This window comes from Cervus elaphus, chromosome 33 (assembly GCF_910594005.1).
Source record: "Cervus elaphus chromosome 33, mCerEla1.1, whole genome shotgun sequence".
In the NCBI taxonomy this organism is placed as follows: domain Eukaryota; kingdom Metazoa; phylum Chordata; class Mammalia; order Artiodactyla; family Cervidae; genus Cervus; species Cervus elaphus.
The window spans coordinates 31,098,461-31,113,221 of NC_057847.1; the positions used below are offsets into that span (position 1 = coordinate 31,098,461).

The following is a 14,761-nucleotide window of genomic DNA, read 5'->3' on the forward strand; positions in this document are numbered from 1 at the left end:
TTCTCATCCTCTGTTGCCCTCTTCTCCTCCTCTGTTTCATGTAACAGGCGTGTGTCCTGCCCTGTTTTGGCAAATTCTTCCAGGGTGGCCCAGCCGCAGTATGTGGGTGTCCCTCTTTGATCTGCCTGCCTCCCACATTGCTCCCAGCAGAGATGCTGCTGTGACTGCCACTTTGGTGTTAGCAGATGGAAAGCCCTTTTACTCAATAACCCATTTTAGGGTGGCTTTCCCACTCTTGTGAGATATCACTTGTGCTGCAAGAGCAGATCCAACTCTTCAAGCCACAAGGAAGCTTAAATACTGTGCCGTAGCTTGGTTTGGCACTTGATGTGTCTGAGTCTGATTTCATGGTTCTGTCAAGGGAGCCACTGAACTGTGTGTGCTCAGTCACTCAGCTGTGTCCGACACTTTGCGACCCCATGGACTGTAGCCTGCCAGGCTCCTCTGTCCATGGGATTCTCCAGGCAAGAACACTGGAGTGTGTTGCCATGCCCATGTCGATCTTCCCAACCCAGGGATTGAACCCAGATCCTCCCGCGTTGCAGGTGGATTCTTTACCATCTGAGCCACCAGGGCAACCCATGAATACTGAATACAGCCCAGAAGGTAGCCTGTCCCTTCTCCAGTGGATCTTCCCATCCCAGGAATCGACCTGGGGTCTCCTACATTGCAGGTGGATTCTTTCCCAGCTGAGCTAATGGCTATAGTTTTAGCTAATGTGTTACCTGGGTTTCAGAGGCCTGTGAATTCTTCCAGTTTGACTTCATGCTTTTTTCTCCCTTTGACGTTTTTACCCTTTCCTGTGTCTGTGAAATTCAAACCACTTTAATCCCACAGTCTCTGATTTCCACCTTTGCCTCCTGCCCCTTCCACAAGGTCTCAGTCACCCTGGCAGCACCACCAGCTGGCTCTTCTCCGCTTCCAGCCCCTGGGCCTTGGTTCCAACCAGTTTGTCTGTGCTCTTTACTTTCACATCCCCTCCACCCAAGGGCCTGTCTGCCTGCCTTCCACCGCTTTGTCATTCAAAGTCTGGTTTCTGGACCTGCAGCATCAGCCGCAGTTAGAAGCCTCAGGCCCCGCCCCAGACCTACTGGATCCGAATCTGCATTTTCACAGGGTTCACAGGTGATCTCTGTGCACAGATTTGAGAAGCGCTGCTCTCAGTCACACGTCTTCCATGGATTGTGTCCTAGATAAGGGAATAGAAATGAGCCCAGTCATTCTGTGGGAAGAATTGGATAAAAAGGTGTTCTTGTTTTTTGTTTTTTTCCGTTCATTTATTCACCTCTGGACAATACCTTGATCACTTCTAGGGATAGGAAGAAATGCGTATGTTTGGGGATAAATGGCTTTACCTACCCATATGGGTCAAGTTAAGGCATTGGGAAAAGCTTGGATAATTAGTTGATAGACTGTTCCAACAAGGAAGGATTCAAATAACAACCATCATCACTGTGTTGAAAGTTCTGTGGAAAGAATATTTGAATCAAGAAATAAGTTATGTTTCAAATTGAAAAAAAAAAATAGTATATACAATTGTTTTGGTCTGTCTGGGCCTCTAGAACAAAGATGCCATAGACCAGGTGGCTTATAAACAAACTTGTTTCTCACCATTCTGGAGCCTGGCAGTCTGAGGTCGGGGTGCCACCATGACTGGGTGGGTGCCCTCTCCCAGGCCACAGATTTCTCTGCTTCCTCATGTTGAGGAGGCAGTGAGCTGGTTCTCTGGGGTCTCTTTGATAAGGCCACTAATCTCATTCATGAAGGCTCCACCCTCATGACTTAATCACCTCCCAGCTGCCTCACTTCCTAGTACCATCCACTTATGAATGTTTCAGGGACGCAAGCATTCAGACCATAGCAAAATTATAAATACAGTTGACCCCTGAACAACGCAGATTTTAAATGTGGAGGTCCCTTTATACTCAATTTTTTTCTGTTTAAATACTGTAGCCCTACAGGATTATGGTTTGTTGAATCCAAGGACACTGAGGAAACAAACCTTGGATCCCTAGGGAGGATTTTCGACTGTGTGGAGGCTTGGTGCTTCTAATCCCCGTGTTGTTCAAGGGGCGATTATGTAAAAATTTTGTATCTCTCTAAAAGGCAGCTAAACAAAAAGTTTATGTATAAACTAAATTAAGGATTGGATAGGCCACATAACACCTATTTTTAACTTTTTAAAAGTGCATTTCTACCCCATGGTGGAAATATTACTTAATACGGGGTTCAGTGAAAGGACAGGTCATTTCCCGAGGGAGAGTGACCAGTGTTTTTCCTTAAGGCAGGTTTCATCATGTCTTTACACATTAGCTGCTCCACTGCATGGAAAGGCTGTGCAGTAAAATGGGTGGTGTAGGAGTGGGGGATACGGACCCCTAGCCAAGTGACGAAGAGGGCAGCGAGATGATGAGTGGTCAGACTGATGCAAGTCCTGAGTCTCTTCTCAGAACCTACCTCCTCTTTGATCTGCCCTTACTCAGCTCCCGCAGGTCTGTTAGTAGCAGCAGTATCCATGTCTCTTCTTTCTTTCTTTTCTTTAAAAATCCTCAGGATTTTAAACTATCTGGCTGTTAAGTTTAAGGCCCTGAATTTTGAGGGAATAGAATTTGGTAGGTTATATCCATATGCTACCTAAAAGAGTTTCTCCATAGGTTAATTAAAAGAGTCCCCTCATACCCCCGGGTCTCTCCCTCTCTCACACACACACCCACACAGTTGTTCACTGCTGTGTCAGAGAACTTGATCCCCAGGTAGGAAGTGATACTGGCCATCTAAATACAAAGGTCTTTAAAAAAAATGTGTTTTTCCAGGCTCTGACCCACTTTGCTTCCATGCAAAAGAATTTCCTTTCATAAGAGCACCAGTTGTTGACTATATCCTTTAATGATTTAAAAGTTTGGTGTTAGAAAACTAGAAAGGCGTTCATTTACATTGGCTATAAAGCTGAGAATGTAGAACACCCATACTTTGAAGAAACATTGTTCTCATTTCTGTGAACAGCAGGGGCATCTGTTTCAACTGGACCCTACCTAGAGCTGCAGGCCTTCAAAGTGGGCCATGCCCACAAGGAGCAGATGTTGGCCACCTGAAATAGAGGTGCTGGGCGACGTTCCAGTTCTCCTTCAGAAGTCTAATGGTATCGAAACCTAACACTCGAAACAGATGGAAACTAGAGCTCAGGTTTTAGATCTTCTTCAAAGGACAAAAGGTGCAGAATCGTAAAGTGTTAGATTTAGAAAACCTGTGATCAGTTAAATGGATTAGGAAAGTGATGATGGGAAAGTGTTATTGTGTAATGAAAGGAAAATAGACGAATAGGTGATTTTTTTTTCTTACGAGTCTATCCATGATAAAAAGCACTTAAATAAGCGTGCGTATTTAGATGTGTGTATATGCTACATGTCATGATATTTAGGCCAAGTTAATTGACATGTAGGGTCGTCTTAGTAATTTGAAGATTAAACTAATACTGGATATATAAAGGTAGTGTATAGATGCACAAATATACTTTTATTTCATCATAAATACATAATCATATAAGTGAGCTTTCTGTGATGACTTAGGTTATTCTGGTGGATTTTGGTCGGCACCTTGAAATTGAGTTATGCTGGTTTGGTACCTTTGACTGAGGGTCAGCATTCGACTGGTTTTCATAGGAGTCACCTGACCTGGCCATAACGAAACAGCAAACCAAAACCAACATATTGCAGAAAAATGTGTCTTATGGAAGTTGCTCATTTGTTTGATTTCAGAGCTTCATGGTTTCGTCTCTTGATAAAACTTTTTCCTCTGCAGCAGTGTTTTCTAAGCCATGACCCACAAAGCATTATTTTCCTGCATTGTTAATATGGATTCAACTATGACAGCTTATCTACTGCAGGACTTCTCAGAGCCTTTGACAGTAATATAGCCTGTGACGCTTTTAAAGTGAGATATAGTATCTGATGTTGCTCAAGCTTATTTCATTTTACCAGCTGCGCCTCCCACCACTACTTTTTTTTCTTGATGGAATATCTCCCAGGGAAGATAATTTGGAAAATGATACTCTAGCATTTTTATATGTAGTTTTTCATTTACCATCTTAGCAGACCTGAGAAACAGGAAAAAACTCTGTTGTCCCTTTTTGGATGAGGGAGGCTCTAAGAACCACTGGAGTTCAGGTTGGTGCCTAGACTTAGGTCTCCTAGTAGCTCACCCATCTTTCATCTCTCTTGATGCTCTCAGTTCACGTCAGAGACACTTATCACATATGGTGGGCAGGGGAGGAGGGTTATGTGGGCTGCATGCTGAGCTGAAGTTCCTCTGTCCCTCGGCTGGTCCCCAGGGCTCTGTGGTCTCCTAATTCTAGAGACCCCCCTAATAATTCTAGGGAGGCCTCCCTAATTCTAGCAAGTGGATGATGGCAATTGAGGGAGTTAATTCTCATGTGTTGTATATAAAGTAATGATCTAGGCAGCACCACCCCCTCACACTCACCCAGGTGTGCTATAAGTAGGAACGTTACCCAAATACTCAACCGGGTTCGCTTGATTTTACTTCCCGGTTTTCACCCGATGGTACTATGTCATGTTTTGCTCTTTTTATAGAAAGAAATTCAAGCCATGAGTCAGTGCAGCCATCCCAACGTAGTGACCTATTACACCTCTTTTGTGGTAAAAGACGAACTTTGGCTGGTCATGAAATTACTAAGTGGAGGTAAGTGGGTTTTTTCATTATTTGCTTGTTTTTTTTCTTTTTTCTTTTCCTTTTGTGTGAGTCAGCATATTGACTAAGATTTCAGATATGATCCCCTTCCTCCTGTATTTAGAAGTTTTCTTGGTTCATTATTTGCCTAGAGAGTAAAGTCTGGATTTCTTCATGTTCATATTCAAAGCCTTTCATAATTCAGCGTAACTCCTGGAGTATCTGTGTCCTCGTCTACCCCAGCCTTCTTGGTGTGGGTGAGACTTCCCAAAAGTCTTTTGCTTTCTGAGGCCTCTGTGCCTTAGCCCTGGATGTCAGTCTGTCCTTCTCCATGTGCTCGTGTCCTGAAAGATCTCATCATTTCTGCAGCCACGCTTTGTCTCTTCAGAAAAGTTAAAGCATTCATTCTTAACATTATTCAAGTCTTTCACACTGTGTAATATAACAAATTATTTCACTGCTGTTTGTTGAAAGGTCTGTGCTGGTGGAAATGTTCTGTGCTGTGCTATCAAGTTTCTTCTGGTGGCTCAAGTATTTGACATGTGGCTAGTGTTACTGAGGGACTGAATTTCTATTTAATTTTAATCAACTTTATTTAAATAACCTCAGGTGGCCAGTGGCTACAGTATTGGACAGGGTATTTTCAGACTGTGGGTTTCATGAAGGAACACGTGGGAAGGGGAAGGAACTTTATCTCTCCAGCCTCAGATCATGGAAGTTAAAAAAGCCACAGGCAAGAGTCAGACATGACTGAGCAACTGAACTGAACTGAATGTAATTTGTAAGACACTTTCCCATTCCTGTATTTTTTTTTTTCTTTTCATCTTCTAACCTCACTCTTTGATAGGGAAGGATCATCATCATGGTTAGTTTCCTTGAATGCTTTCTCCATGGTTAGATCCCTTGCAAAGTGATTTATTGCCTTATTTCATGTAATCTGGGCAACACCCTTGAATGGCAGGTGTCATCATCCACGTTTTTCAGAAAGTACACAAGAGCCCAAGAGAATTAGGCAGCTTGCCCAAGGTCACACACGTCATAACTGTTGATGCTGGGAGCTGTGTACCTACAAGCCACACTGCCCTGCAAGTTTCATCATCTTCATTGTGCAGACCTGAAAACTGGAGCTGAGAAAGTGCAAGCATACCCAACACCCAGCATCCCTTTCTCCCTGTATATCTGTCTTTCTGAGATATGAAGTATATTAGGAGCAGGGGAGAACATTAGGGTAGTGCCTGGATGCAGTCAGAATGGACAGAGTGGGGTTGTTACTGTGGAGCCCACTTTTATTTGCAAGCCCAGTTCAGCTAAGGTGAATCAGGGAAACATTTCAATTTCTTTTTTTTTTTTTAAAAGAAGAAACTGTCTTGGATCCAGCAAGGCCCTGCCATGAGATGATGAAGGCATTGTAATTGCCTTGGGTTTGCTTGTGTAAGTCTCGGTAGGGAGCCTGGGAGAACTTGGTTCAGTTCTGTTCCCAGTCTTGTCAATCCTATTAGTTATTGTTTCCTTGAGTGCCGACTCTGGTTTTTAATTAAAAAGGAAAGGAGAAAAAGGAAGCCCTTGGAGCTGACTGCAGTGTTGAGCCTCAGGACTGCGTCTTGGTTCTGCTGAGGGTGGTGCTTTATCAGTGATGATCTTAACCAGGTCTCTTCCTGTGGAGTCCACTAACTAAGGAAACAAGTAATTCTGGTAACCTGGGACCTTGCAGGTTTTACTTCCTCTCTTTATTTTTAATCCCAATTACTTTTTATAAGCTTGAAAGTATCCCCTGTGCCCGTCCTTGTGGACTGGATAGACAATTTCATTGTCTTTTTAAAGGAATTAAATTTAGCCTTCCCAGGCTTTAGGTAAGAGGAACAAGTTGTAAGCAGGTTTCCACAGGTAAGGGGAATGTGGGCAGACATGGCCCACTTTTCTTTCAGCAGTCCAGAAATGCATGGGTGTGTGCGCGCTGAGTCCCTTCAGTCACATCTGCCTCTTTGCGACCCCGTGAACTGTAGCCTGCCAGGCTCCTCTGTCCAAGGGATGCTCCAGGCAAGAATACTGGAGTGGGTTGCTGTGCCCTCCTCCAGGAGATCTTCCCCACCCAGGGATTGAACCAGAGTCTCATGTCTCCTGCATTGGCAGGTGTGTTCTTTATCAATAGTGCCACCTGGGAAGCCCCAGAAATGCGTCCATGCCTGGTATGGTATATCCTTATAAGATTAAAAAGTAAAATGTTTTTGGAAGTGTTATTTCTCAATAATCCAAAAATCCCAAGAGTCAGCCAATAAAGAGATGTTTTGTTTCTCTCAGAGTGGGGAAACTATGCATTTGTTTTCTTCTATACTGTTTTATCACATCAGATCTCTTAATGAGGGGCAGGTGGCTAGTCTGCTGCAGAAATACCTGATGGGGAAACTCAATCCTCCCAGTTAATCAGAGAGTGCCTGGAGCCAAACTCAGGTCCTGAGGTGAGCTATTTGGTAACTCTTCAGAAATGTTGAACCCCCAGGTAATTATGGCTCTTAAAATGCCCAGGAGGTTTAGAATATTAATTCACATGTGTTGAAACATGAATTCAGAGTGCCAAGGATACTAATCTGTTTATAGTAACAAAGTAGTATGCATTTATTTCTTTATTATTAAACTCAGTGCATCAGAGTCAAGTAAATGGAATAAAGATTGCCTAGAGTCACAGAAAGCAGTCTTCTAGTTATAAGCAGGGGTGTCTAGAAGCAATGTACTTTCTTCTCGCTTCTGACACCTGTGTCGTAGGGGTTACAGAAGAACTGTGCTTCTTTCTCTCAGCAGTTCCCTGCTGTCTTTGCCCCTGCTCCTGTTCTTTTCTTTTTCTGCTTAGACTTCCTGAACCTCCTTTTAATCTGTAACCAATTGCATGTCTTGGGGAAAGGGACTGCCTCTGCAGTGGCCACGCACAGGCTTCTGCTTCTTGACCCAGAACCCCCTCATTAAGTTCAGCAGGATGTGTGCTTGCTGGCTTGGATTTAATGTTTTTCTGGCCATGGGCTGCCATGCAGTTGTTCGTATGCCTTGGAAATATTTGTGCTAAAATAAACAAACAAAAAATTTATGTTCTCATTTAGTTTTTTAAATAGGGAGCCCTGTTCTGGAAAGATCTTGAAGGTGCTTGCTTATACAGTTGTTTAATTCTGTCTGTCCATTTAGGTTCAATGTTGGATATCATAAAATACATCGTCAATCGAGGAGAACACAAGAATGGAGTTCTGGAAGAGGCAATAATAGCAACAATTCTTAAAGAAGTTTTGGAAGGCTTAGACTATCTACACAGAAATGGTCAGATTCACAGGTATGGCTTCTGCAGAGGTGTTTCAATTCAGCTGTTCGCATCTTCAGTCCTAGTTAGTAGAGAATGTTAAGGAAACACACCTCACAGTTAAGTATTGACATTTTTCTAACTTGCATGTGTGTGCTCAGTCGTTAAGTTGTGTCTAGCTCTTTGCAACCCCATGGACTGAAGCCCACAGGCTTCCCCTATCCATATGATTTTCAAGGCAAGAGTAGTGGAGTGAGTTGCCATTTCCTTCTCCTGGGGATCTTCCTAACCCAGGGATTGAACCCATGCTTCCTGAGTCTCCTGCATTGGCAGGTGGACGGATTCTTTACCACTGAGCCACCTAGGAAGCCCCATTTCGAACTTAGGTTGGCATCTCTAGTTTTATAACCAGGCAAGAGTGTTCCAAACATGTAATATGTTAATTATTTTTGACATGGTGGTGGAAGAGGAGGAGAGGCACTAATTTCATCTCTTCTGCAACATACAATGCTAATTCTTTAAATAGCGAAATAGCATATAGAATGTGAACACTTGATGTTTCAAATGGTTAGTGTTACTTGGGCTCTTAGGAATAGTTGCAAGTAAACAACCATTAACTAGAATACTAATATTTGTAATTCCCCTGCCCTGAACTTTGAGTGAACTGTACAATTTATGATATTTACTGTGTCTTTTAATGATTAGAAAAATATTACTTTAGAAATCAAACTTGTAAATTGTCATTTTTCTTAAGTGTTAAGGCTACTGAGCACAACTTTTATATAGTGAAGAAATACAGACTATTATAATTAATATTTGTAATCAGTTTCTTCCCAGAAAAGAGGCTGATCAAATCCATTGTCTAAGAGTCTGATGGGTTTGATTTGAAATTGTATCACAGACAAATTTAAGTTGAAGTAAAGCAGTTTTACATAGACTGGGCTTTAATTTTTGATAAAATGATAGTATTGTAAGTATGTGGACAGTCTCTAATTCTGTAACATAAAGTATCTACTCACTATTGTTTTAATTAAATCTGGATAATAATATCACAAAAACTAAGTGTTACTAATATAAAACCCTAATCATCCTCCAGGAGCAAACTATAAAATCACTGTGTACCCTTGTAACTTTTAAATTTGTTTTACAAATATTATATTTGTAAAATAATAATTATGTCAAACAGCTAAATTATATGATATGTTTTAAAATCTCCCTGAGTGAATTAATGCAATATATTGTCTGTACTCTAGCATTAAATTCTCTGTCTTTTTCCAAATAGGGATTTGAAAGCTGGTAATATTCTTCTGGGTGAAGATGGTTCAGTACAAATAGCAGGTAAAGCTGACAAAGATAAAGCATATTCTCTGCTTATTTATGGAAGTGTTACGGCTTCAAAGAATGTAGAGTCCTTCCTAAGAAATTAATAAGTGCATGTAGTCTGTTTTTTTTTTTCCACTTGATGTATAGTTGATGTGCAATATCATGTAAGTTGCAGACATACAATGTAGTGATCCACAATTTTTAAAGTTAATATTCCATTTGTAGTTATTATAAAATACCGGCTATGTTCCCCGTGTTGTGTAGTATATCCTTGTAGCTTGTTTTATACATAATGGTTTGTACCTCTTGTACTGCCCCTCCCCACTTCTCTCTCATTGGTAACCACTAGTTTGTTCTAAGTCTGCTGCTTTTCAGTTATATTCACTAGTTTGTTTTATTTTTTAGATTCTGCATACAAGTGATACCCTACAGATTTTGTCTTTCTCTGTCGGACTCATTTCACTTTTAGCATAATGCCCTCCAAATCCATCCATGCTGTTATAAATGGCAACATTCTTTCATTCTTTTGAATGGCTGAGTAGAATTCCATTGTAGGTACCCCAGTATTTGGGCTGCCTAATTATTGAATGTTTGGATCTGAGGTATAACATGTTTTCCTCTTGTTTTGATAGATCTTTGTTAGATCTTGCTATAAATTGCTGTTTTAGAACACGGCCTTTTAATAAGGGACAATTTTAATTTTATTTTGTACCTTCCAGATTGAATAATGGTGATATTTATAGAAATGCGAGAAGCACTTTTGAGAGTTTTTTGAATGAGTTTGAAAGTTTAAAACATTGTATGCATTAATTTTAAGCCCTTTATTTCTCAAGCAATGGCTGAAAGATTTGTGAACTCTTGAAATCTAAGGCTTATTTTACTCTCAAATTTGACCCTTCATGGCAATTCTTGAGAGTTGATGGGCCTGGCAGTGCAGTAAGGATCAAATGAGAGCATTGACAGGCGCCTTCTCCATGCAGAACCTCTCATTTTGTTAATGCTCCTAGAATAACCTGAAAGGCCTGGGATAAAATGTAGCCATGTCCACATCTGCCCTTGTTTTATCCCCCTCTGTGAAGGGCTGTCTCAGCAGTCCTCTCAGCCGGCAGCGCTTTGGGCATTTTTGGCTCCACAGTCCCCTCTCGGTACTAGACAGTCCCCGTCATTACAGGATGTTCAGCCTTCTGGCTTCCAGGCATGAAATATCATGAGCAGCACATCCTAGCAGTATCCATGGTGACAGTCAATCACCGATCTGGCTTGTGTTATTGAAGAAATGTTGAAAACATTTAGTCAGTCTGATCTGCTTCTATTTGAGTTGGACTGGAAGAGTCTTACCTTCTAGGATAGGTTTAAGGTCTTTGCATTCTAGAATGCAAAGTTACTAGAAAGTTACTAGAATGAAATTGATGGCAGTCCTTGGTCCCACCCTTGTTTCTAGACAGATCTGAGGATCTGGGGATATTATTCGAAATGTGAGAGGTCAGCAGAAAACAAACACGCCCCCAACACAAAGGATGAGCACTGAGTCATCTCTTTGATTCATTGTGCCCCTTCTCTGGGTACCAGAGGACCAGGCAGGTGATGTCCCAGCCTGTATAGTGAGCATGATGCTGACCTTAGGCTCTGCATTTAATTAGGTACACTTACAGAGACCATTACTGAGTTTTTTTTTTTTTTTAAAGAGAAGATGTTTTGTGAAAATATAAAAGGGAAACTGAGAATTTGTTTGAGAGCAAATGTTTCTTCCCTAGGGAACTAATAATGGCAATGTTATCTTTTATTAGTCCTCTCTTTTGAAAAGATTAATTTAGTGGAGTTTAAGACCACTGGGGAGGCACTCAGTATGTCAGTTAAGCACAAAGGCTTTGGAATCAAACAGGCCTGATTTAATACCCACTGTCCAACCTGGGGCAAATCACTGCATCTCTAAGCCTCAGTTTCCACATCTGTGAGATTGTGATGATATTGCCTGTCATTCTCAAAGATAGGGACTTCCTGTGTAGCTTCTAAATGGTAGGATTCAAGCCCCTGTAAGTGCAATACAGTAGGTTTTGGAAAGTTACAGAGTATTCTAGGTGGAGAGGAGATGTCAGTTTGCAATGCGGAGGTCTTTCTGTATAAATATTTTTTGTTAAGTTGTCTAAAAAGATCTGGAAGAAAGGACCTTAATCTTTAAGACTCCAGTGAATTGATAAGAATTTTTAATTTAAAAGAAATACACACATTTATACATCATTTTGTACTCATGATTTTGTATTCTCTATTTTAAAGAGGATCTTTCAAATTGTCTAAACTTTATGTCCTGTGAAACCTGGATCCACCCCTGCTTACTGTTTTGGCAGCAAGTAAATAAATGTGAGAAATGGTTAGTGTGACCCTCAAAATGGGCAGTAGACAGAAAAAAGACAGTATAAGCTTATTTATTGCGGTAGCAAAAGATTAGGAACAGCTGAGGTGTCCTGGTTAAGTAGGTTTATGGTATATCTATACTATGGAAGACCCACCAATAGAGAATGAAAAGTACTCTGTACACCAATAGGGGGAAAAGAAATCACCAGGTTACGTGGTTAAGTGAACACAAGGTGAAATGCTATGTATATAACATGCCACCTTTTGCGAAAGAAATGGAGATAAATGAGAATATCTCTGTATATTTGTGCAAAGAAATATTAGAAGTATAGTGGCAGTGGGGCTGGTAGAGTATATACTTTTTAAAACATATTGAATTTTGAACCATGTCAAAATATGACCTAGTAAACAAAAGAAATGACTCAACAAACTTAATCAACTGTCAATAAATCAAAGCCATTTTATTTTTCTGGGCTCCAAAATCACTGCAGATGGTGATTGCAGCCATGAAATTAAAAGACGCTTACTCCTTGGAAGGAAAGTTATGACCAACCTAGACAGCATATTAAAAAGCAGAGACATTACTTTGCCAACAAAGGTCCATCTAGTCAAGGCTATGGTTTTTCCAGTGGTCATGTATGGATGTGAATGTTGAACTATAAAGAAAGCTGAGCACCGAAGAATTGATGCTTTTGAACTGTGGTGTTGGAGAAGACTCTTGAGAGTCCCTTGGACTGCAAGCCGATCCAACCAGTCCATCCTAAAGGAAATCAGTCCTGGGTGTTCATTGGAAGGACTGGTGTTGAAGCTGAAACTCCAATACTTTGGCCACCTGATGCAAAGAGCTGATTCATTTGAAAAGACCCTGATGCTGGGAACGATTGAGGGCAGGAGGAGAAGGGGACGACAGAGGATGAGATGGTTGGATGGCATCACTGACTCAATGGACATGGGTTTGGGTGGACTCCGGGAGTTGGTGATGGTCAGGGAGGCCTGGCGTGCTATGATTCATGGGGTCGCAAAGAGACTCAACTGAGCGACTGAACTGAACTGAACTGATGAAAGTTATCAAACGTAGCTCAAAGTTGAGAAGAGCAGGAAGAATCCTCTGGTATCCAACACCTGGCCTCAGTACTCAGCAGTCTTTGGCCAATTCTCAACTCATCTCTCATTCCCCTCCTTGCTTTGGAGACTCTCATTGTTATTGATGCTGACTTTTGTTCTTGAGTGAAGTTAGTACTTTCCGTACGCACATCTTGTCCTTCCTTTGGAGAGTGGCCTTTATCCCACAGGCTAGGGGCATTATGAAGAAAAGACTTTCAACTAAACAACTGAAAAAAATGTGTGAACAACAGCTTCGAACCTTCCAGCATCAGATAGTCTAGTTGTTAAGAAGAGGATCTCTAAGATCAGCTGGCTTGGTTGAGAGCTTCCCTAGTAGCTCAGCTGGTAAAGAATCTGCCTGCAATGCAGGAGACCTGGGTTTAATTCCTGGGTTGGGAAGAGCCCCTGGGGAAGGACTTGGCTACCCACTCCAGTATTCTTGGGCTTCCCTGGTCACTCAGACAGTAAAGAATCTGCCTGCAATGTGGGAGACCTGGGTTTAATCCCTGGGTTGGGAAGATCCTCTTGAGAAGGGAATGGCTACCCACTCCAGTATTCTTGCCTGGAGAATTCCATGGACAGAGGAGCCTGGCGGGCTACAGTCCATGGGGTCACACAGAGTCGGACATGACTGAGGAACTTTTCACTTGGTTGAAATTCCCAGGTCAATTCTCAAGCTCTGGGACCTTGGTCAGGTTGCTCAACATCTTAAAGATTCATTTTTTTAAAAGAGAGATACAGGTATAACCCACTTCATCTTTTTTTTTTTTTTAACAAGTTCATTTTCTAGACTTTTAAAATTATATATATGTATTTATTTATTGGCCTTGGTGGGTCTTCATTGCTGCAAGGACTTTTCTCTAGTTGCGGAGAGCAGAGGCCACTCTGTAGTTAAATGTGCAGGCTTCTCATCGCAGTGGCTTCTCTCGTTGTGGAGCACAGACTCTAGGCACTTGGGCTTCAGTAGTTGCCGTTTCCTGGGCTCTGGAGCACAGGCCCAGGAGTTGTGGTGCATGGGCTTAGTTGCTCTGAGGAGTGCAGAATCTTCCTGGATCAGGGATCAAACCCGTGTCTCCTGCATTGGCAAATGGATTCTTTATCACTGAGCCACCGGGGAAGCCCTCTTCATCTTTTTCTTGTGAAATCGGATGAGACTCTTTGTATCCAGTGATCTTCCAACAGCTGCTCGCGCGTGACTGGCGCGCAGGAGATGTCAGCAGCTGCCACTGCTCACCTCGTTACTGTTCCTGCTGTAACTCCTACTGGCGGCCTTGCACCTCCCAGCCCTTCCACCGCCTGAAGATCACGTGGACCTCAAATTTGTCGTGCAAGAGGTTCAGCTCTGAGGGCCTTTATGGGTTATAAAGAGGAAGTGCTTACTAATTGTGGCACTTGGAAGCTAACTTGTTATTACTTTTGCTGTAAGCTAATTTAAAAAGTACAACACATTTTTTCTGTTTTGTGAGGAAACAGTCATTTCTCACTAAGAGAGTCAAGATGGCAGCGAACTGCTTTTGAAATGCTGAGGGAAGTCAGCCCCTGGCTTATTCTGCCACCTGGTACTCTGCCAGTCATTCTGTCCCAGTATTCCTGTCAGATTAATGACCCCAGCTCCTTCTCTGGGCCCCAGGGAGCACATTGCCCTTTTTCTTTTTTCTCAGTTGCCATCCCCTGAGGTAAGATTTCCCGACTTTTCCTCTCCCTCTCAGGACTGGGTTATTTTTTCCCTCACTGCGGGTGGTGGTGTTGAGTGTAACCCAGCCGGTGAGTGTGCTGCATTTGGAAGGGCACTTGCAGGAAACCCCCAGTTAGGCTATCATGAGAATTAAATGAGTCCATGTCTATAGTGCTTAGGACAGTGCCCAGCATGTGGTGAGGAATTTGTGGACAGTCAGTCTGGGCTTTCCCCCAGCTTTCCCGGGTGTCGTTGTTGTATGTGTGTCCTTGTGGCTCGTGTGGTGATGGAGTATGAATCTTCATGAGCGGTGGTGGGTTATCAGGCACGTGAGTGTGCAC

At 42.2% G+C, this 14,761-nt stretch overlaps 1 protein-coding gene across 1 annotated transcript in view; it reads left to right on the top strand.

The window, feature by feature from the left end:
• The window catches only part of STK39 (serine/threonine kinase 39), a 315,028-nt gene that overhangs the window by 76,294 nt on the left and 223,973 nt on the right, over positions 1-14,761 (top strand). The window contains exons 3-5 of the mRNA XM_043894916.1: positions 4,590-4,698; positions 7,858-7,999; positions 9,249-9,304. Of these exons, the coding sequence (XP_043750851.1) occupies positions 4,590-4,698; positions 7,858-7,999; positions 9,249-9,304 (307 nt within the window). The remainder of the gene's footprint in view (positions 1-4,589; positions 4,699-7,857; positions 8,000-9,248; positions 9,305-14,761) is intronic.